A 22966-nucleotide genomic window follows, 5' to 3' on the forward strand; every position below is an offset into this window, starting at 1 on the left:
ATCCATTTGTTTCAGATATGCATTTCTAACTTCTTGTCCCTGAGGTTGACCAAATTAATCACTTTGCATCTCTCTGAATTTTTGACAGCCTGATAAATTAATAACATATCCAAAAATGTAAATATGAACTGTCTGTGTTGCTAAGAACAAGATTCATTCCGTTTATGACCATTCAGCAATCTTGTATATTATTATTTTGTTTATTATGCTTTCGTTCCACAGGCATTACTGTTGGGTATCTAAATCCAATGTTCCAGGCCAGCCTGAGCTACACAATGAGCCTTTTCTAAAAATAAGTAAATAAACAAACAAACAAACCCAACTATTGGCTAACAGAGATAATATAATGGGTAATACATAGTAGGTGGCCAGAAAATACATTCTAAGTTGGAATATATGTTGAGCTATCTAAATATTTACTGACATGATACTACACATGAATAATAAAATATTCATTACATTGTAGTGTCTTTATGTTGTGTAGCATCTTTATGTTTACATGGAATTTTCCTTACTGGACAAATACATAAAGTAGAAGGAAATTTCTTCTTGACTTTATGGGTTTCTTAATCTTTTGGGCCAGAATCCATAAAGGTGCTCAATTTCAGGAATGTGACATTTTTCATCATTTCTCTTGCAATGTATATGAAGTCATTTGAGCATTCTTTTCTATCAGCGTGATTTTTATATAAGCACTAAGCTACAATTAAAAGGAAAGTAAAAATGAATTATAGAAATTGATGCCTAATACATTAGGTATGTGGTTTTAAGTTACATAGCAATGCTATGACAGAGGCAAAAATAAGCTAAGTAAATATTGACTTTGACTACAGGATGTCCTTGTAGTCAAAACCTTGGACAAAGGTAAGTCAAAGGAGATACTCACCTTGGCCATAAAATTTAAGGGAATACCAAAAACTCACTATTTATCCAGATTAATAATGTTTTAATGGACTATTTTGGGAATGAAAATTAATGTAAAATTACATTACAAACAAAATATCAAAATTTCAAATAAAGACAACATCTAATCCTGTACTTGTACAATTTGGCCTCACTCTAATCTCACCCCTGAAATAAAAATATACACTACAAGAAAAGTATAAGACATTTTGAAAAACAATAAAAAATGCTCTTAAAAGGCCCAATGGACAAGTCAGGGTAGAAATAGGTGAAGATCAAATCCAAGAACTAGTTGACCTAAGAAATAATCTAAAATTTCCCACAGACATATAAAATGTAAGAAACTTGGAGATAAAGAGGACAGAATTTAAAAAAGAAAAAATAGAACAATCAATACAAAAATCAGAATTTCCGAAGGAAAGAAAAAACAAAATAAAGATAATATCTGAAGAGGAAGAAGATGGTGGTTTTCCAAAAATGAAGAAAGACAAGATTGTTCAGGTTGAAGAATCACATCAAGTTCAAGTAGGTGACAAAAATTCATCCCAAAACCAGAATGACTCTATCACAATTAAGAAATAATGATATTATGACATACCAGTACCAAAGATAAAAATCCTACAATAAGAATATTAATAGATACATCAATTATTAAAGATATGTATTACTTTTAAAATACCATTAGTGAATATTATGAGTTGGACTCAAGTTCTTTACCTTTCTACTCCATTGATCCTCATGACAACTTTATTTAATATTGTCACACTTTATAGCTATAGAAATTGAGGCACCAGTGATTTGGCAACTTACCAAGGTCTCTAAGATGGTAAGTGGTAAGCTGGGCTTCAGATCCACAAAGTCTGATTTTGAAGCTCATGCACTTAATCATGATTCACAACAATTCTCAAGGAGAAGCTGTTTAGAAAAGAATAATAATTTGACTGATAACAAAAGAGTAGAATAATATCCTCAAAACACTAAGGAAAAATTTTGATCTAAGTTTGATAACCAACCAAAATTTGGAAGTAATAAAGCTATTTTCAGGTAAAGAAGGACTTAGAGTTCAGTTAATCACTAAATAGCTGTATCTTGGATGAAGGAAACTGAACCCAAAAGAACAAGTGAGAGACAAAAAATAATAGCAAGCAAAGAAACCCCCAAACACATAGGTAAATCTAAAGAAGCAATGACTATAATTATAATGACTAATTGGTTACATGTGCTTCACAATGGAGGAGATGAAAATGTTAGGTAACAATATTATAAAAATGAATGATATAAGTAGAGTTAAAGCATTTGCTATCCAATATTGATGGACTTGTTTAAGTTGTGTATGAACATTCGTATTAAATACAATACATAACTTCTGAAAAAGTAGGTTGAGGAACAAAGACATTGAAGAAATTGTACTTAATCTAAAGTCAGGGGAAGCAAAGAAAAAGCATAATAAATAGAAAAATAATAATACGCCAGACATTAACCCAAATAGAATTTGGTCAGAAAAAGACACATGAATTACTTTTTTAAATGCTAATTGAAATAAAAATTCTATAGCCATATAAATTCAGATGGAGTAGACATTAGTAAAACATTATTTTGTGATACATAACGTATCAGAAAAAACATAACTTGAGCCAAAAAACATCAGTAGTATAGTCTCAAAATTTTGGTTTCAACCATATGCAATTGCCAACATTTGACCACTTTTTGACCTTTAAAATAGCAATTTATGTAAAGTCAATAGAATTTTGAAAAACTGAATTTTTAAAGTACGATTTTAACATTCAAGTGTTAGAAATCAAACAACATAAGACACTTGATAAAATTCATGTATTTTAGGACTTGATGCCAATCCTTAGATTCTCTGCATTCTTTTCAAGTATTCAGCGAATATTTTCAAAACCTGAGCACATACCAGGCCCTATATGGTATTTCAATAAATATTAAAGAATTTATAAGATATATGGGCTATATTTCTCTGACCACGACACAACAAATGAGAACTCAATTCTAGAGAGAGAAAGAGGGAGAGATGGAAAAAAAATTCTCCTGTATGTTTGGAAATTCTGAAATTATTTTAAATTATTTATGGGTCAAAAAGGAAAACTCAGTGGAAATAATGATGGAAGTTATAAATAATACCAGGCTGATTTATCATGCTCTGATTTTCCCATTTAATCTGGTTAGCGTGATAACATCTGGCGATACTGCTAAAGCTAATATAGTGGACTTCAGTTAAGCACCCAGAATTCTAGATTAACTGTGGTAGGTGCTATTGTTGAAACAGGCATCTCCCTTACTCATGGATGTGGGCAGATCTGATTCTGTCTCTTTAGCGTTCTAAGTGAAAGGCAGTTCAAGCAATAGTTTAAAACATTCAGTGCCTCCAAATCAGAGCAATACAAACAAAAACAGGGGAATATGTTTTTGCAGCCCTGTTCATTCTCCAGTCATCCAAGAAAAACATTTCCATAAAATGTCATGTGCATTCGAACAGAAAGGAAAAAAACATGCAGAAGTCAGCAAAGCTGAAGTCTGCTCTTTAGTAATTCACTTAATGAGAGCCTGTGGATTCCATCCACACCATTCTCCAGTAACATCATAATGTTGACATTCCAGAATCAGGGTCTAAGATGGCAGAGAAATAATGAAGATGAATCTCCACGAATCCCGGGGTTTTGTGCAAAAGCAAGAGCTGCATGAACACTGTTGAGTCTGGACACCATTCTAAAAATGTCCCGTTTTAATAATTGGAAGAGCTCTCAAATAAGCCAAAGCTTAGTGTCGCCTGACAGCATCAGGTAATCAGCTCATCTCTCTTCCTTTATGTCACCAAGGACAGGCTCAGGTGGTGGGCAGCATGGCCTTCCTGAGGCAAAGAGTTTGATCAATCTGTGTCAGCCAACGCTTTAACAACAAGAGCAAAGAAAACATTTTTGAAAATGGATGCCTTTGCTTTAGGGTTGGGGGTTATGGACATTTTTAATTCTGTATTAATTGCCTTTAATGTTGTCTTGAAATGAATTAATAAGTGAAAATAATGATCACATTAGATAAAATTCATTCGCCACCCTTACTGTGAGTCAGTGGCTCAAAGCGAAGGTCCAATGTAAAGGGTCCATATTGTGAGAGAGACAAAGGACTAGATCAAAATTTACACTATGCTTTCTGGCGTCTTGCTTCTTTACCCCTGACTACAAACCTGTGCCAGGAAAATATTTCTCTCTGTCCCTTGGTGACTTCTTACAGGGAGGGGCTCCAGGCCATGAGGAACTCTCTGTCCTGATTACTCCTCCCCTTCCCTGCTACAGTGGACACAGTAGGGATGGGGAGAACAAGCCAGGATGTGTTAACTCTTCCTCACAGTGTCTGAGGTTCCTTTGGGGGTTTCGAACGCCTCATAACTCCCTGCCCCAGTTTTGCTTAAGCACGGTGGGGTGAGGGAGTAGGTAGTCCCTCCTCAGTGACCAAGCTGCATCGCACATTCTGTTGTACAGGAACTGCCCTCCCTCCTCTTGGGGAAATGCCTTCTAATTCCGCTTCCAATCTACCAGAAATTTCCCATAAATCATTCCCTCTACTTGCTGGACACTATGACATTCATTGATCTTATGTGATCTAGCATGGCTCTTTATATACTAAAGGAAATCTCTAGAAACTTATAAAACCCTTTTCTCCTTCCATGAAGACTGATTTCTAGGATGATTACCTTGCTGTGAATTCAACATACCGTCTTAGAATTAGAACCTTTAAAGTGACTCATTTTCTTTGCTTTCCACTTTATCCTAATTTTCTCCAAACCAGGGGAAGCTACATCAGTGATGACTTACTGAAAATAGGATGAGTCATGCTGTGTGTGGTGGCTCAGAGACTGAGGCAGGAAGATCTCAAGTTCAAGGCCGCCAGCCTGGGCTACATAGCAAGACCCTGTTTCAATAAAAAAAAAAATCAAAATAGGATAAGTCAAAATGGTTTTTATAAATAATGGATTGTTTACAAAGATAGCAGAGAGGTAGAGGAATGCTGCAAGAAGCAGCACAGTGCGTTTAACTGATCACAACATAGCCAGTACCACCCAAGTTCCAAGACGTGATAATCTGAGGAACTGGGCACCAAACCCAGGATACAGCGTGCAGAGGGAAGTAGTAGCCTTCAGTCGCCATCTTGTAATACTCAAGGTCACCTCTCAGAGAGGCCAGGCAAGGTAATAATGCTGGCAATCATTATTCTCTCTTCTCTTGAGCTCTGCCAGAGCAGTCCATGGGCCTAAACCAGAGACAAGGGAACCACTGATGTAATAGAAACAGATCAGCTCCAGGGTGGGACAGAGGGAGGGTGAGTATGACCAACAAACATTAGATATCCTGTCACAACACCTTCCCCGAAAGAGAATGAAGACCGGGTCAAGTATAAGACAGTGTGAAAAAGGAAATCTCATGCTAGTTTTCAAAAATATTACATCCTTAAAACATGTCTTTCTAACCACAGTTTAATTTCTGTCAGTATCCATCTATGTATGAACAGTTGTCCCTCAGTATTCATGGGGAACTAGTTCCAGGACACCCATGAATAGCAAAATGAATGGATGCTCAAGATTCTTATACAAATGGTGTAGCATTTGCACAGGACCTAGCCCCACATATACTGTAAAGCATCCCTAAGAGCACTTAAAATACCTACCACAATGTAAATGCTACATAAGTAGTTGCTATCCTGTGTTGTTTAGAAAACAATCTTTTTTTTTCTTTTTTTTTTTTGTTATTCATATGTGCATACAAGGCTTGGGTCATTTCTCCCCCCTGCCCCCACCCCCTCCCTTACCACCCACTCCACCCCCTCCCGCTCCCCCCACCTCAATACCCAGCAGAAACTATTTTGCCTTTATCTCTAATTTTGTTGTAGAGAGAGTATAAGCCATAATAGGAAGGAACAAGGGTTTTTGCTGGTTAAGATCAGGATAGCTATACAGGGAGTTGACTCACATTGATTTCCTGTGCGTGAATGTTACCTTCTAGGTTAATTCTTTTTGATCTAACCTTTTCTCTAGTTCCTGGTCCCCTTTTCCTATTGGCCTCAATTGCTTTTAAGGTATCTGCTTTAGTTTCTCTGCATTAAGGGCAACAAATGCTAGCTAATTTTTTAGGTGTCTTACCTATCCTCACCCCTAAATGAGGATCCTAAAATGCTCTCGCTTTTATCATGTGCTCAAAGTCCAATCCCATTGTTCTGTTTGCCCTTGATCTAATGTCCACATATGAGGGAGAACATACGATTTTTGGTCTTTTGGGCCAGGCTAACCTCACTCAGAATGATGTTCTCCAATTCCATCCATTTACCAGCGAATGATAACATTTCGTTCTTCTTCATGGCTGCATAAAATTCCATTGTGTATAAATACCACATTTTCTTAATCCATTCGTCAGTAGTGGGGCATCTTGGCTGTTTCCATAACTTGGCTATTGTGAATAGTGCCGCAATAAACATGGGTGTGCAGGTGCCTCTGGAGTAACCTGTGTCACAGTCTTTTGGGTAGATCCCCAAGAGTGGTATTGCTGGATCAAATGGTAGATCAATGTTTAGCTTTTTAAGTAGCCTCCAAATTTTTTTCCAGAGTGGTTGTACTAGTCTACATTCCCACCAACAGTGTAAGAGGGTTCCTTTTTCCCCGCATCCTCGCCAACACCTGTTGGTGGTGGTGTTGCTGATGGTGGCTATTCTAACAGGGGTGAGGTGGAATCTTAGTGTGGTTTTAATTTGCATTTCCTTTTTTGCTAGAGATGGTGAGCATTTTCTCATGTGTTTTTTGGCCATTTGAATTTCTTCTTTTGAGAAAGTTCTATTTAGTTCACTTGCCCATTTCTTTATTGGTTCATTAGTTTTGGGAGAATTTAGTTTTTTAAGTTCCCTATATATTCTGGCTATCAGTCCTTTGTCTGATGTGTAGCTGGCAAATATTTTCTCCCACTCTGTGGGTGTTCTCTTCAGTTTAGAGACCATTTCTTTTGATGAACAGAAGCTTTTTAGTTTTATGAGGTCCCATTTATCTATGCTATCTCTTAGTTGCTGTGCTGCTGGGGTTTTGTTGAGAAAGTTCTTACCTATACCTACTAACTCCAGAGTATTTCCTACTTTTTCCTGTATCAACTTTAGAGTTTGTGGTCTGATATTAAGATCCTTGATCCATTTTGAGTTAATCTTGGTATAGGATGATATACATGGATCTAGTTTCAGTTTTTTGCAGACTGCTAACCAGTTTTCCCAGCAGTTTTTGTTGAAGAGGCTGCTATTTCTCCATCATATATTTTTAGCTCCTTTGTCAAAGACAAGTTGGTTATAGTTGTTTGGCTTCATATCTGGGTCCTCTATTCTGTTCCACGGGTCTTCATGTCTGTTTTTGTGCCAGTACCATGCTGTTTTTATTGTTATTGCTTTGTAATATAGTTTGAAGTCAGGTATTGTGATACCTCCAGCATTGTTCTTTTGACTGAGTATTGCCTTGGCTATTCGTGGCCTCTTGTGTTTCCATATAAATTTCAAGGTGGATTTTTCAATCTCTTTCATGAATGTCGTTGGAATTTTGATGGGAATTGCATCAAACATGTAGCTTACTTTTGGGAGTATAGACATTTTTACTATGTTGATTTTACCAATCCATGAGCATGGGAGATCTCTCCACTTTCTATAGTCTTCCTCAATCTTTCTTCAGAAGGAAAACAATCTTTTTTAAAGTTAGTACACACTCAGTATAGACACGTATGTTTTCCCCAGCGTTTCAATGCCCAGTTGGTTGGATCTGTGAGTGTGGAACCCTTGGATAAGAAGGGTACCTCAAAATTTGGACAGTGAATTAAATGATCACCCATCATATCTCAGCAAACAGCAGTCCTGTGTTCCAGCTGCTCATGCTAAAATGTAAGAGAAAGTCTCAATTCTTCTCACTCAAATCCTGTTTAACAATTAGTGAATCCTGTTGGAACCACCTCAAACTGTATAAAGTAACCAGCACTTCTCTTTACATTGGCTGATTCCACATGGTCCAAGGCACTTGTTCCTCCTCTGGGAACATATGTGTCCTTCTTCAGATTGTTCTCAATTAGCTCCCAAAGTTATTATGATTCCTTTAGATATCCACTAATTTGCAAAGCTTCCCAATGAAAACAGCAGCCAGTCCTGAGTTCTTTCTGTTAACCAAGCACTGTTGAAAATCTTTTTTGCTGATATTAGCTACTCCTTAAAATAACCTTCTGGGGACAAGCATTATTACTGTCTCCACTTTACAGATGGGGTGACTGAGACTAAAAGAGTGAGAGTTTGTTCAAAGTCAAATAAGCTGCCCAATATGTAAGATCTGAGATCAGAGTCTCTAAGACAGACAGGGAGCTGGAGAGGGGAGGATAGCCTTGGAGAGGGCTTGTCCTTCCAAGTCATGGCTGCCATCTGGAATGTCAGCTCTGGTTTTTCAAGAGACACTTTCAGTCCACATTGAAAAGTCCCATTTTAATTTCAGTTGGTTTTGTTTTTCTTTTTTCTTTTCTTTCTTTAAAAATTTTTATTTACTTTTGTTCTTTCGTTGTTTTGAGACAGGGTCTTGCTAGGTAGCTAGGCCGGTTTAAACTTATGCTCCTCCTGCCTCAGCCTCCCAAGTACTAAGATCAGAGACATGGGCCACCATGCATGGATACCTTTAATTGATTCATTGATTTTAAAAATCAATGAGTTACAGTATACAGCAGGATTTTCCAATCTGCAACATTTGCTGGACTGTAACAGAGAAACCCACCCCTCACTCCAACACCTCCCACCCATGATGTCCTTCCTGGGTTACAAACACAGAATGTGTTTTTTTCTGTCAAGCTGAAAACTGTATGCTTGCAAGCTCAATAATAATAATATGATTGACTATTTGTGGCTACCAGTATGAATTAAATATCATGCTAAGAACGTTGTGTATGTTATATCATTTACTATTCACAACACCCCCGTAATTTATATATGTATAATTATCCACATTTCACAGATGAAAACACTGGGTTCAAAGACATGAAGCCATAAACCTAAAGTCACAAAACAGAAAACAGCAAAGCTAAGCATTCAACTGAGGTCTTTCTGATTTCAAAACTTAAGCTTTTTCTACCAATGGTGGACTTTTCCCTGCCCAACTCTGAGATTCTAGACGCACAAACCAGAAACCCCTGGGGACAATCTATTCTTCCATATCAGGTGCCAGCAATAATCACAAAATAATGCATCTTCCTTTGCAGACTGTTAACCAATCATCCGAATATTCTTCCTAAAAACACCACGGACACTGTTAGAACACCAAACAGAAGAAAAGATAAGCAAAGCAAAGAGCAGGACAGTGTGTCCTCGGAAGTGGGCGGGCTGTGAAAAAGCAAACATTTACTGAAAATTAATAGGAAGACAGAGACTCAGCCAAAAAAAAAAAAAAATACTAGGCAAGGCCTCAGTTCCCTTTTTGTTTTTCATATTTAATTTACAGAGAAATGGTCATTTTAAAGAGTAGCTTTAAAAAAAAAATGCTGTAATCCCTGGACCTCAAAGAACAAGTTTAAATAAGAGGATGCTATCCTTGAAGCACGAATGCCCCCTTTTCTCCTTGGACTGTAATTCATCCTCCTTTTGGGTGTTTCAGCCATCCCTCTCAGCATAAGCAGCTTTCAGACTCCCTGTTTACTTCCAATACAATAACAAAGTCTGACCAGAAGTTGCAAAAGAGAAAATCTGTGATTATGTCCTTCCACATGCTATGTCATTCACTAGATTTATTGCCAACCCTTGAATCATTTCTAATCCCCCAAACTTTAGGTGTCTCAAGCTTGGTTGCATGTTCTTTCAAGTGTGTGTATCATTACTTTGAGAGGTATAGCAATAAATTACAAGGTTTGCTCTTCAAGTGAGGTATTGCCAAAAGACTTCATTTCTACATAATGCTTAGTAGTAGGTCTCCCCCAATTAATGGGCTCAAGATGAGTTTCCGTTCCTACCTTCCCACAAAACAGCTGTTCCTTCCCCATGATTTCCCTCACCTCAGTCAACAGCACCATCATCCACCCCCATTGTTCATGTTCAAACACTAGGAACTCCCTTGCATCTTCTTTTCACCCTCAACCCAATTCATCAGCAAGTCTTGCCAGTGCATCTCCAAATTCTCTCTCAATCCCATCCTGCGCTCCCTATCTCCAGTGAAGCTCTCCCAGGGCAAATCACCATCATCTCTCACCTGGACTGGGACAACTGCCTCCCTTGTGGCCTCCCTGTTCCACTCTTCCCCTCTATAATCAGTTCTTCACAAATTAACCCGCCCCTTAATTTTCATAAACTGCAAATCCAAACATGGCATTTTCTCATTGGCTTCCATTGCTTTTGGTATAGAGTCTAAAATCAGGGCCATTTCCCATAAGACCTTCATGGCCTGCCTCAGGCTTCCTCTCCAGCCTCATGTCATGACATTTCCCTGTCAATGCCACTTTGACCGCACTGGCTTCTTTTTCTTCCTCAAATATTCCAAGCCCTTAACTGCCCCAAAGCCTTTACGTTGCCATTTCCTCCGCCTGGGGTACTCGAGCCCCAGTTTCTATTTGGATCTCAGTTCTGATCCTCCAGATTCTGCTCCAAATTCTTTTGCCAAAGAGCCTCTTCTGACCATTCAATATTATGGTTGCCCTTGGCAGCTACGCCCTCTCTAGCTCCCTTGTTTCTTTCTATTCTGGCACCTTCTGCAAACTACAATTACTTCTGTATTTATTTGTTATCTTTTCTACCATCTCCCCCATAATCTAGCAGAGACCCTGAAGTATAACAGGTAGCAAAAAACAAGTGTCGAATGAACAGATCCCACGGACACCATGTTATAGCTCCAATAAAGCACCTATTAGAGCCAAAGTGAAGGAAAAATTATCACTACCTGGTGTGTGAAAGCAAGCAGCCAGATAAACTTATTAAAAAAAAAACACGCTTTCAGTTAAGATTACAGAAGATATTTTCTAACTGATAACGTTGGTCTGGGGAGCAAGATGCAAAGATAATAAACACGTTTAATTCGAAACAGATGGAAATGTGGTCAGTTCTCCACTGGTCTTTTAAAAATCATTCTTTTCTCTTCAGTATTTTATGAGTATAATTTTGAAGTGCCAGAATCTATTCTCATGAAGGCATCCCAGTTCCCCAGTAGCCACAGGATGGCCCCATTCATCTTGACAAGGCTGGGTTTAATTGAGTCCTGTGGGCTCAGACATACTTGCATATCTGCCAGATATGGTATATGGTAATGCTTAGCTACAACTTTATACACAAGAATCCCAAGGTGAGCAAAGCACTTTCAGATCCTCAAATAGGGCACTAGAGAAATGTAGAATAGCATATTTATTGAATGTAGATTTCCTTAATGTGTTAAAATATGCTTTAGGATTGTTAGTTCAAATGTCACAACTTGCTAGAAAAATTGCAGGAATCTAGTGAGCAGACAGAGAGCAGATGTTTTTCTAAGCTTAAGAATTTTGTCTTCAACACCAAACAGACCAGATCAAAATAGAACTACTCCACGACATATCATCATTAAAACAACAAGTTCAGAAACTAAGGAAAGAATATTGAAGGCTGTAAGAGAGAAAAAACAAGTAAAATACAAAGGTAAACCCATCAAAATCACAGCAGACTTCTCAACAGAAACATTAAAAGCAAGAAGAGCGTGGGGTGAGATCTTCCGGGCACTGAATGAAAATAACTTCAACCCCAGGATACTCTACCCAGCAAAGCTATCATTCAAAATAGATGGAGCAATAAAAGTCTTCCATGATAAGCAGAAACTAAAACAATATGTGACCACAAAGCCACCATTACAAAAGATTCTGCAAGGGATCCTGCACACAGAAAGTGAAACCCAACTTAACCATGAAAAGGCAGGCAGCACCAAACCACAGGATAAGAAAAAGCAAGACAGTAGAGAGTAACATCAAGTTAGGTACACACAATCAAACCTTCAAACAACTAAGATAACTAAATGGCAGGAATCACCACATACCTATCAGTACTAACGCTTAATGTTAATGGACTTAATTCACCCATCAAAAGACACCGTTTGACAAAATGGATTAAAAAAGAAGATCCAACAATTTGTTGCTTACAGGAGACTCATCTCACCGACAGAAAAAAAGCATATGCTTAGGATGAAAGGCTGGAAGAAGATTTACCAAGCCAATGGCCCCCGAAAACAAGCAGGAGTAGCAATACTTATCTCTGACAAAGTAGACTTCAAACCTACATTGATCAAACGAGATAAAGAAGGACATTCCATACTAATAAAAGGGGAAATAGACCAAAAGGAAATAATAATCATCAATCTGTACGCACCCAATGTCAACGCACCCAATTTCATCAAACATACCCTGAAAGACCTAAAAGCATATATAAACGCCAACACAGTGGTTGTGGGAGACTTTAACACTCCATTATCATCAATAGATAGGTCATCCAAACAAAAACTCAATAAAGAAATCCAAGATCTAAAATATGCAATAGATCAAGTGGACCTAGTAGATGTCTACAGAACATTTCATCCAACCTCTACACAATATACATTCTTCTCAGCAGCCCATGGAACCTTCTCCAAAATAGATCACATCCTAGGGCACAAAGCAAGCCTCAGCAAATATAAGAAAATAGAACTAATACCATGCATACTATCTGACCACAATGCAGTAAAAGTAGAACTCAACAACAAAAGTAAAGACAAAAAACATGCAAACAGCTGGAAACTAAATAACTCATTACTTAATGAAGAATGGATCATCGATGCAATAAAAGAGGAAATTAAAATGTTCCTGGAAGTCAATGAAAATGAAAACACAACCTACCGGAACCTATGGGACACAGCTAAGGCAGTCTTGAGAGGAAAGTTTATAGCCATGAGTGCATATATTAAAAAGATTGAAAGATCCCAAATCAATGACCTAATGATACATCTCAAACTCCTAGAAAAACAAGAACAAGCAAATCCCAAAACAAATAGAAGGAGAGAAATAATAAAAATAAGAGCTGAAATCAACGAAATAGAAACCAAAAAAACCATACAAAGAATTAATGAAACAAAAAGTTGGTTCTTTGAAAAAATAAACAAGATCGATAGACCCCTGGCAAACCTGACTAAAATGAGGAGAGAAAAAACCCAAATTAGTAGAATTAGGAATGCAAAAGGGGAGATAACAACAAACACCATGGAAGTCCAGGAAATCATCAGAGACTACTTTGAGAACCTATATTCAAATAAATTTGAAATCTAAAAGAAATGGACAGATTTCTAGATACATATGATCATCCAAAACTGAACCAAGAAGAAATTAATCACCTGAATAGATCTATAACACAAAATGAAATTGAAGCAGCAATCAAGAGTCTCCCCACAAAGAAAAGTCCAGGACCTGATGGATTCTCTGCTGAATTCTATCAGACCTTTAAAGAAGAACTGATACCAACCCTCCTTAAACTGTTCCACAAAATAGAAAGGGAAGGAAAACTGCCAAACACATTTTATGAAGCCAGTATTACACTTATCCCAAAACCAGGCAAAGACACCTCCAAAAAGGAGAACTATAGGCCAATCTCCTTAATGAACATTGATGCAAAAATCCTCAACAAAATAATGGCAAACCGAATTCAGCAACACATCAAAAAGATTATTCACCACGACCAGGTAGGCTTCATCCCAGGGATGCAGGGGTGGTTCAACATACGAAAATCAATAAACGTAATAAACCACATTAACAGAAGCAAAGACAAAAACCACTTGATCATCTCAATAGATGCAGAAAAAGCCTTTGATAAGATCCAACACCATTTCATGATAAAAGCTCTAAGAAAACTAGGAATAGAAGGAAAGTTCCTCAACATTATAAAAGCTATATATGACAAAACTACAGCCAGCATTATACTTAACGGAGAAAAATTAAAACCATTCCCTCTAAAATCAGGAACCAGACAAGGATGCCCACTATCTCCACTCCTATTCAACATAGTACTGGAATTCCTAGCCAGAGCAATTAGGCAAGAAGAAGGAATAAAAGGAATACAAATAGGTAAAGAAACTGTCAAAATATCCCTATTTGCAGACGACATGATCCTATACCTTAAAGACCCAAAAAACTCTACTCAGAAGCTTCTAGACATCATCAATAGCTATAGCAGGGTAGCAGGATATAAAATCAACATAGAAAAATCATTAGCATTTCTATACACTAACAATGAGCAAACGGAAAAAGAATGTATGAAAACAATTCCATTTACAATAGCCTCAAACAAAATCAAATACCTAGGTGTAAACCTAACAAAAGATGTGAAAGACCTCTACAAGGAAAACTATACACTTCTGAAGAAAGAGATTGAGGAAGACTATAGAAAGTGGAGAGATCTCCCATGCTCATGGATTGGTAGAATCAACATAGTAAAAATGTCGATACTCCCCAAAGTAATCTACATGTTTAATGCAATTCCCATCAAAATTCCAATGACATTCATTAAAGAGATTGAAAAATCTACTGTGAAATTTATATGGAAACACAAGAGGCCACGAATAGCCAAGGCAATACTCAGTCAAAAGAACAATGCAGGAGGTATCACAATACCTGACTTCAAACTATATTACAAAGCAATAACAATAAAAACAGCATGGTACTGGCACAAAAACAGACATGAAGACCCGTGGAACAGAATAGAGGATCCAGATATGAAGCCACACAACTATGAGCAACTTATCTTTGACAAAGGAGCTAAAAATATACGATGGAGAAATAGCAGCCTCTTCAACAAAAACTGCTGGGAAAACTGGTTAGCAGTCTGCAAAAAACTGAAACTAGATCCATGTATATCATCCTATACCAAGATTAACTCAAAATGGATCAAGGATCTTAATATCAGACCACAAACTCTTAAGTTGATACAAGAAAGAATAGGAAATACTCTGGAGTTAGTAGGTATAGGTAAGAACTTTCTCAATGAAACCCCAGCAGCACAGCAACTAAGAGATAGCATAGATAAATGGGACCTCATAAAACTAAAAAGCTTCTGTTCATCAAAAGAAATGGTCTCTAAACTGAAGAGAACACCCACAGAGTGGGAGAAAATATTTGCCAATTATACATCAGACAAAGGACTGATAACCAGAATATACAGGGAACTTAAAAAACTAAATTCTCCCAAAACTAATGAACCAATAAAGAAATGGGCATGTGAACTAAACAGAACTTTCTCAAAAGAAGAAATTCAAATGGCCAGAAAACACATGAAAAAATGCTCACCATCTTTAGCAAAAAAGGAAATGCAAATTAAAACCACGCTAAGATTCCAACTCACCCCTGTTAGAATAGCCATCATCAGCAACACCACCAACAACAGGTGTTGGCGAGGATGCAGGGAAAAAGGAACCCTCTTACACTGTTGGTGGGAATGTAGACTGGTACAACCACTCTGGAAAAAAATTTGGAGGCTACTTAAAAAGCTGGACATCGATCTACCATTTGATCCAGCAATACCACTCTTGGGGATATACCCAAAAGACTATTACTCCAGAGGCACCTGCACATCCATGTTTATTGCGGCACTATTCACAATAGCCAAGTTATGGAAACAGCCAAGATGCCCCAGCACTGACGAATGGATTAAGAAAATGTGGTATCTATACACAATGGAATTCTATGCAGCCATGAAGAAGAACGAAATGTTATCATTCGCTGGTAAATGGATGGAACTGGAGAACATCATTCTGAGTGAGGTTAGCCTGGCCCAAAAGACCAAAAATCGTATGTTCTCCCTCATATGTGGACATTAGATCAAGGGCAAACACAACAAGGGGATTGGACTATGAGCACATGATAAAAGCGAGAGCACACAAGGGAGGGGTGAGGATAGGTAAGACACCTAAAAAACTAGCTAGCATTTGTTGCCCTTAATGCAGAGAAACTAAAGCAGATACCTTAAAGCAACTGAGGCCAATAGGAAAAGGGGACCAGGAACTAGAGAAAAGGTTAGATCAAAAAGAATTAACCTAGAAGGTAACACCCACGCACAGGAAATCAATGAGAGTCAATGCCCTGTATAGCTATCCTTATCTCAACCAGCAAAACCCCTTGTTCCTTCCTATTATTGCTTATACTCTCTCTACAACAAAATTAGAGATAAAGGCAAAATAGTTTCTGCTGGGTATTGGGGGGGGGAGCGGGAGGGGGTGGAGTGGGTGATAAGGGAGGGGGTGGGGGCAGGGGGGAGAAATGAACCAAGCCTTGCATGCACATATGAATAATAAAAGAAAAATGAAAAAAAAAAAGAATTAATCTAAATAACCCAAAATAAATAAATAAATAAATAAAACCATACTGGATTTTAGTAAAAAAAAAAAGAATTTTGTCTTCAAAAAAAAAAAAAAAACTGCCCAGATACTCGCAACTGTGCAACACATGAATTGATTGCATAAGCAAGATCTTTTGAGAGGAGCAAGAGAACTGTCAGGAATGAAAAGAGGCTTCAGATGCCACAACTTCAGAAACCAAGTTCAAACTCATATAGGTGATGCATCATTTTTACTCTGGGTGGCATGAAGAAAACTTCAAGTTTCTGTCCAATATCAGCTAGTGTAGTTTAATGACTGATACTAACATAAGGTTCTAGTTGGGACTATGTTATTTCTAAATCCTTTAGGATGACCACCTTTAGGATGTTGGTTTTCAGATTAAGTTTCTTTGGTTTTCAAGGGGGAACAATGAACCCACCAGAGATGTTACCATTTAGTGCTTCTGCAGATGGACTAACCACAAAATGCCAAAGCAAAGTCATGTGCTGCCTTCTGAGCCCTTAACCAATCCCAGGACACCCTTAACCTTCTCAGGTAGAGAAGGACCCTCTTCACTCTCTGGACATCACTGTGGATTTAGGGTCAGTTAAAAAGGCACAGCCCAGATTTTCTGTTACCCATCATTAATATTTTGAATCTACTATTTTTGTTCCTCTCTTCTTACACCCAATATTTTGCCACCCATCTATCAAATATGGATTGAGCACCTGTATATTGCTAGATGAGTGCTACTTACTAGAACATTGGTGAAGGGAGTAGAGAGAATCTACGACTCATGGAACAACTCATGAAACAAGTAATCTTACTTACTTATAGTGCACTGGGGACCAGAGGGAGGACAGGTCTGGGGTAGGAGAGGAAGGTGTCATGGCCAGCACCATAAAGAAAGTGATAATAGGCATTTCAGGGAGAATGAAGGACAGTGTGGGGCAGAGGGGAGGAGAGCAAGGAAAGTGCAGCATTCCAAGTAGAGGGAGAAACCCAGGCCAAGTGACAGAAGGCAAAGATCCTGGGGCATTCCTAGGGCACTGGAATATTTTGCTGGTGAAACAGCACAAGGGAAGGAGTAGTGAGCAGGCATGAATCAGGAAGAACTGTATGGCTCTTGACAAGTGAGATGTCCTAGGTGTTTGGTTAGGAGTCACTAGGGAACCATGTTTGACACTCCTAAAAAACAAAAAACAAAACAAATAAATTACTTAATGTGAAGAGGTAGAAAAAGTAGAAAACACAATCTAACATGTGGTATTTTTTCCTACCCCACAAAAATAAAATATATTTATGTGCTAGTCAGATTTCCATTGCTATGGCAAAATACCCAAGGAAATCAACTTAAAGGAGAAAATACTATTTTTGCTTATAGTTTCATAGGAATCAGTCCATGGTCAGCTGGTTCCATTGTTTCTGGATCTGTGACCAAGCAGTCCATCATGGCAAGGAGTGTCTGGTGGAACAAAGAGAGAAGAGAGAGAGAGAGAGAGAGAGAGAGAGAGAGAGAGAAACCAGGGACCAAATGTACCCTTCAAGGACACAACCTCCAGTGCCTACTTCCTCTAACTAGGCCACACCTCCTAACATTTACACCACTCCCAATAGCACCACCAGCTGGGACCAAGCTTTCAACACCTATAAGTGTTGGTGCCACCTCTGGTGGCATTAGTATGGAAGACCTGTTCTCCAATTGCTGTACTCCTCAGGAGGAGGAGGGTGTGCCCACTCTTCTCTCAGCTCTGTCTTTTGCAAGAATAAGCTGTCCACATCAACTTCTTTTCTTTCTAAATCAAGTCATTTTTCATGACATTGGGGGTCCCATTCAACCCCTTCTTTTCATGACTAGACACTGGTCCTCTCGTTTTGAGGTTGTTGAATGATTCAGAACATCACACTTAATGATGGATTTTTTTTTATATTTAGAATTCCCCATGAGAGGAAGAAGGAGAACACAAAGCAAGAAGACCAGCACTTGCCTCATGGTCTGATGCTGCAGGAGACAGAAGATGCCCAGAGCACTGAGAACCAAATTAAGGAGATTGGAGAAGACACAGCTGCTGTGGAAGGCCCTTCTCTCAACAAAATAGAACTTCAAAAAATCACAAATGGTAAGGGCAGCCCAGGGTACCACCCCAGTCCCAGTGCTCTCCCAGGCATCCTTTGTGTTTATGAAACAGGACCCTGGAGCTGGAGCCTCCCACGGCAAGAATGGAGCTGATGTTGTAAGACAATACTAATATATATATTTTTAAAGCAATATTACAACAGCAAGTCTGTAGAGCTTGTACTACCCAGACCGAACTTCTAGCTCAAAAACCTTATATGTAAGTGTTACCCAGTGTTGGGTCAAACAGGATTGCTTCCAGTGAAACCAAAGCCCATGCATGCCAAAAGCTCGGTACTCATATTCATTCCGTGTCCTGAGTTCCAAAAGGTCAGCCTCATCTCAGGAAGAGAATCTGATTATTTGAAGGAAGTGCGTGAGCACTGTCTCCAGAGGATAATTTGGTTCTGGCCCAGAACCCACAACTCTGTCCCATTTTTTATAGTTGCTTTTACAGAATTGAGCTCCTCCATGCTGGATCCAGTCTCCAAGGCCAGTGAGGCAGACAGCTGAGCCTGAGAACAGCCACTAGCCAATGAGGCTTCTCTTCAAGTGCGAGGAATTACTAGTCTAGTGCCTATTGTAAATGACTTCAGAGCACTGCTACAGAAAATAGCAACCCAGCTGGTCACCACCTCTCCATCTCTCTCCCTTTGCAAATTCTTTCTCCTTCCCCCCTCTCATTGACCCTTCCCCTCTGCCTAACATACCTATTATCTGAAGAATTACTTATCCTTGCTCATGGTTTGCAAGGCCTAATTTGCCACCATGAGCTAAACAACGGAGGAGCCTACACTGTGCAGAGAGAGTTGGGAAGACAGGGAAGCCAGCCATCTCCCCATTTCCATCTCTTCCTCTACCTAAAGAAATCAAACTTTTTGCAAATACATGATGTATCTGCTAAGAATACCATATGGACGGGGTGGAGGAAGCTAGGAGGTATTTTGTTTGTTCATTTGTTTGTTGTTTTTGAGATATGTAGCCCAGGCTGGCTCAAATTCCCGATCCTCCCACTTCAGCCTTCTGACTAGCTGAGATTATAGGCATATACCACTATGCCTGGCTGCCAGGAGGTATTTTTAAGGTGAAAAGTTGTCTTTAGGTCTCATTGACTAACTAGAAAATGCAACTCTTCCTGACATTAACATAGAGCAATTGCCAAAGGGGACACATAAATTGTCTAAATTACCTCCAGGATTCTCATTGCAGAAAGTCAGAATTTCTAGTTATGCAGATGCTGCATATTTTTCTTGAAAAGTCACAATTTTGACTTTAGTCAAAAAAGTCTTGATTTTAGTCACATCTGTCCCATGAAAGCTGTGAAAGGGTGACCTTGATAAGGAAGCACTTAGAAAATAGCTCATTCGCAAGGCCCAGTCTTGCTCCCCAGAACTGCAAGTAGCAATCAAGGAGAATTGTAGGGTAGGGAAAGAAAAGAGAAGAGACTTAGCAAATGTGGAGGGAAAGGAAGGAAAGACCCTTTATTTAGGATGAAAGCCTTGGCCTTGAAGGCAGCGCAAGTGCGAAATCTTCACCACACACAGAGTTCAGAAGGAAGTGTCAACATCAAAGGCTGTGGGAGAAACTCCAGGCTCATGCACCGCCAACCACCACTGTCCATCAGACATTTTCTGAAGGTCTCCCATGAGTCCCTGGCCTCCCAACGCCACATGTACTCATACTTCCCGCATTGCTCCGGCCTCTCCAACTTCTGTTTCTCTCCAGTTCCATTTAAAGCTCTTAGCTCCCTTTTGTTTCGTTTCTTTGTTTTTGTTTTTACCTCCACTACAGGCATCAATCATTTGCGCAGTGAACTAAGTGACAGGAAGCTTATGATTTAAAACCTCACTCATTCTTTCATTCAGCAAACACTTGTTTAGCACCCACTGTGAGACAGGCTCTATTCCAATGAAAACACACAGAGAATAAAACTATAAAGATGATCAAAGACACAGACACAGAGAATGCAATAAGGGGCCCCAATCCCTTCTCCAACTCATCCCCACCCTTGCAGAGCCATGGGTATGAACACAGCTCCCACCCACGTATGACCCATCCTGGGCCAAGAAAACCATCTCAGGTCAGCACTCACTCCCTCAGAAAGCAGTTGCTTCAGCCTGAGATCAGAATCCCCACTCACTGCACATATGTAAGCCTGTCTGTTCCTTATTTTCCTTCCACGTGAAAGTGATTAGGCTTTTTCTTCCATCTGGGGGTGTCTACCCACTTCTGACCCTAAAAACTCAGGAAATTACAAAGCAAGTTTCCAACTGAGGCTTTTGCCAGCGCCGGGCAGACTTCCACAGCCACCAATTTGCTTTCATAGATGTTGAAAGCCAGATGAAGTATGGAGGAAGAAAGGTTGGCTGGAGCTGGGCATCCCTGTTGAATTTGGGAGTGACCAGCTACAGAAGCAAGGCTATCTTCCATTGCTGGATGATGCATTGCATTGTAACTAATAGAGGAAACATCCACAGAGGAAAAATGTAAAGTCTGGCAGTGGAGTAGCAGAGTTGGGGCGTGTGTGTGTGTGTTGGAGAGAGACAGAGACAGAAACTCAAAAACATTTAAAAAGAAATGGGTTTGCTTGGAAGTGTGTGATTTCCACAACAATGTTTTGGAATCTAAGTACAGAAGATAGCGGGGGGTGACTGACTGAAGAATTCACAGCCCTCCCCAGCCATGTGTTTGCAGCAATCAGAACCACAGTTCCTGCATGTAATCTGCCTCTGCTCGAGGGTATCAGGGGAAATTTGGAAGATTGCAGATCAAAGGGAGAGCTTGCTCCAATTTGTCCAGAGTCAGGAAAACACATCTTTCAGACCAATATTGGATAATTGCGCCTCCCGTCCAAACACACTCACTAAGTCTGGGTAGTTTAGTATAGCATGACATTTTATTTTTTTTGGTCTGGAAAGGGACGATGAGAGAAAAAGAAAACAGAGCAAATAGATCAAGAGTTCAAAGAGAATGGAGGATCCTCTGCTTACATACTGTGTGGTATGTGCGACTTGCTACTGATCTTGGCGCCATGGTTTTTCATAGTGTAAGGTGGGAGTTCATTAAACTCAGAGCATCAAAGAAAACAAAGTTGGGAAAGATCTTAAAAGTTGTAGTCTGACCACTAAAAGCCTGACACATAAAACACACTAAATAGCTGTACAACTCATCAATTAATTAACTGATGGAAGAAACCAACTCATGAACGCACTTTGGGAACTCTGTACAACAACCAGCAAGTATAACTTCATTATGTGCTTAAGCACAGACAGGAATGGGACCTTCCTCTGAGATGGACCACTCAGTCTTTGGCAGCTATGGTTGCTAGTGGTGAATGTGCACCCAAATCCAAACCTGAATCCAAATCTGCCTCCCAGGAGCTACCAGAAAAAAATGGTTCTGATTCCACCTTTGAGATAGAGCCAAAATAAGCTTGACCCTCACTCTAAATTACAGTTCTTCAAGGATTTGAAGACTGTCATGTCCCCCAATGGGTCCATCTTCTTCAGGCTAACTCTTCCCACCTCCCATGGCCCTAAGTGGTAAACAGTGTTTTTGTTTTTGTTTTTGTTTTTAGCCCCATCTTCATCACACTGTCTCTGACTGCCCTTTGAGGTCTAGCTCTTGAGTTGAATTCAGGGATTCAGCTATAGCTAGATTAGGAAGGGGTGGATGTGTCTGTTCCCTTCTTGTTCCAGGTCCAGTATCTATCCAGGCAGGCATTGACCTTGCTGAAAGATGAGTAGCTACTGCCCATTTATCTTACCACAGCCTCCTAGATCTCAAATAGACCCTGAGGCAAGGGGTGTTCAAAGACATCCGACAACTCATTCTTTGGTCTTTTCTGCCTCAGACAAAATTAGACATTTTAGGCCTGATGACTGATTTGTTATCCTGGTTAAATTCTATTTTGGCCACACTTATTCCTTAGCCCACACTACATCTATGTTTCCCAAAAATCAGTACTGAGAAAGAGAGGTGCCCTGTTCCTTCCCCCTCACACTGACTTCAGCTCTACAAAGGAATCCTTTAATTACAGTAAAGATGTTGAATTATTCTGACACACCTTAACATTTGACAGTTTACTGAGTATTTTTCAAATGCTTAGGGAGTGTAAAGTATGAAGTAGGTTTTTGTATCAGAAAGAAATTCATGTGGGAGCTGGAGGCATGACTCAAGAGATAGAGCATTTGCCCGGCAAGTGCAAAGCTCTGGGTTCAAACCCTAGTACCACCAACAAAGAAGAAAAAGGAAAAGGAAGGAGAAGAAAAAGAAAAAGAAAAAAGAAGAAGGGATAAAAGAAAGTATTGTCTTCAACAGAAAGAGGAATATATGCCCCCATATTTGATGTCTAGAGTGCCAGGCTAGTAGGTGGCTCCATAATTCCACCAGAGACCCAAGCCGTTCTTAGTTTCCTGCTTTTCCTTAGTCTCATGTTCACAAGATGGCTATCCATCTCTGTAGGTCACATACACTTTCCAGGCAGGAAGAAGACAGGTAGATGCAAGGAAAAGAAAAAGGCACAGTCTAGCTGTGTACAAGAAAATGATTCCAAGACACCTCTTCCCTACCAATAGACTTTTACTTTCTCATTGACCAGAACTGTCACA

General features: G+C 39.3%; 1 protein-coding gene across 1 annotated transcript in view; it reads left to right on the forward strand.

Annotated features, from left to right (window-relative positions):
* Positions 1–3636: 3636 nt before the first annotated feature.
* LOC141414065 (uncharacterized) overlaps positions 3637–22966 on the forward strand; it is a 29374-nt gene continuing 10044 nt past the window's right edge. Inside the window, exons 1-2 of the mRNA XM_074048936.1 lie at positions 3637–3704; positions 18176–18360. Coding sequence (XP_073905037.1) covers positions 3637–3704; positions 18176–18360 — 253 coding nt within the window. The remainder of the gene's footprint in view (positions 3705–18175; positions 18361–22966) is intronic.

The sequence above is a fragment of the Castor canadensis genome, chromosome 11 (genome assembly GCF_047511655.1).
Source record: "Castor canadensis chromosome 11, mCasCan1.hap1v2, whole genome shotgun sequence".
In the NCBI taxonomy this organism is placed as follows: Eukaryota; Metazoa; Chordata; class Mammalia; order Rodentia; family Castoridae; genus Castor; species Castor canadensis.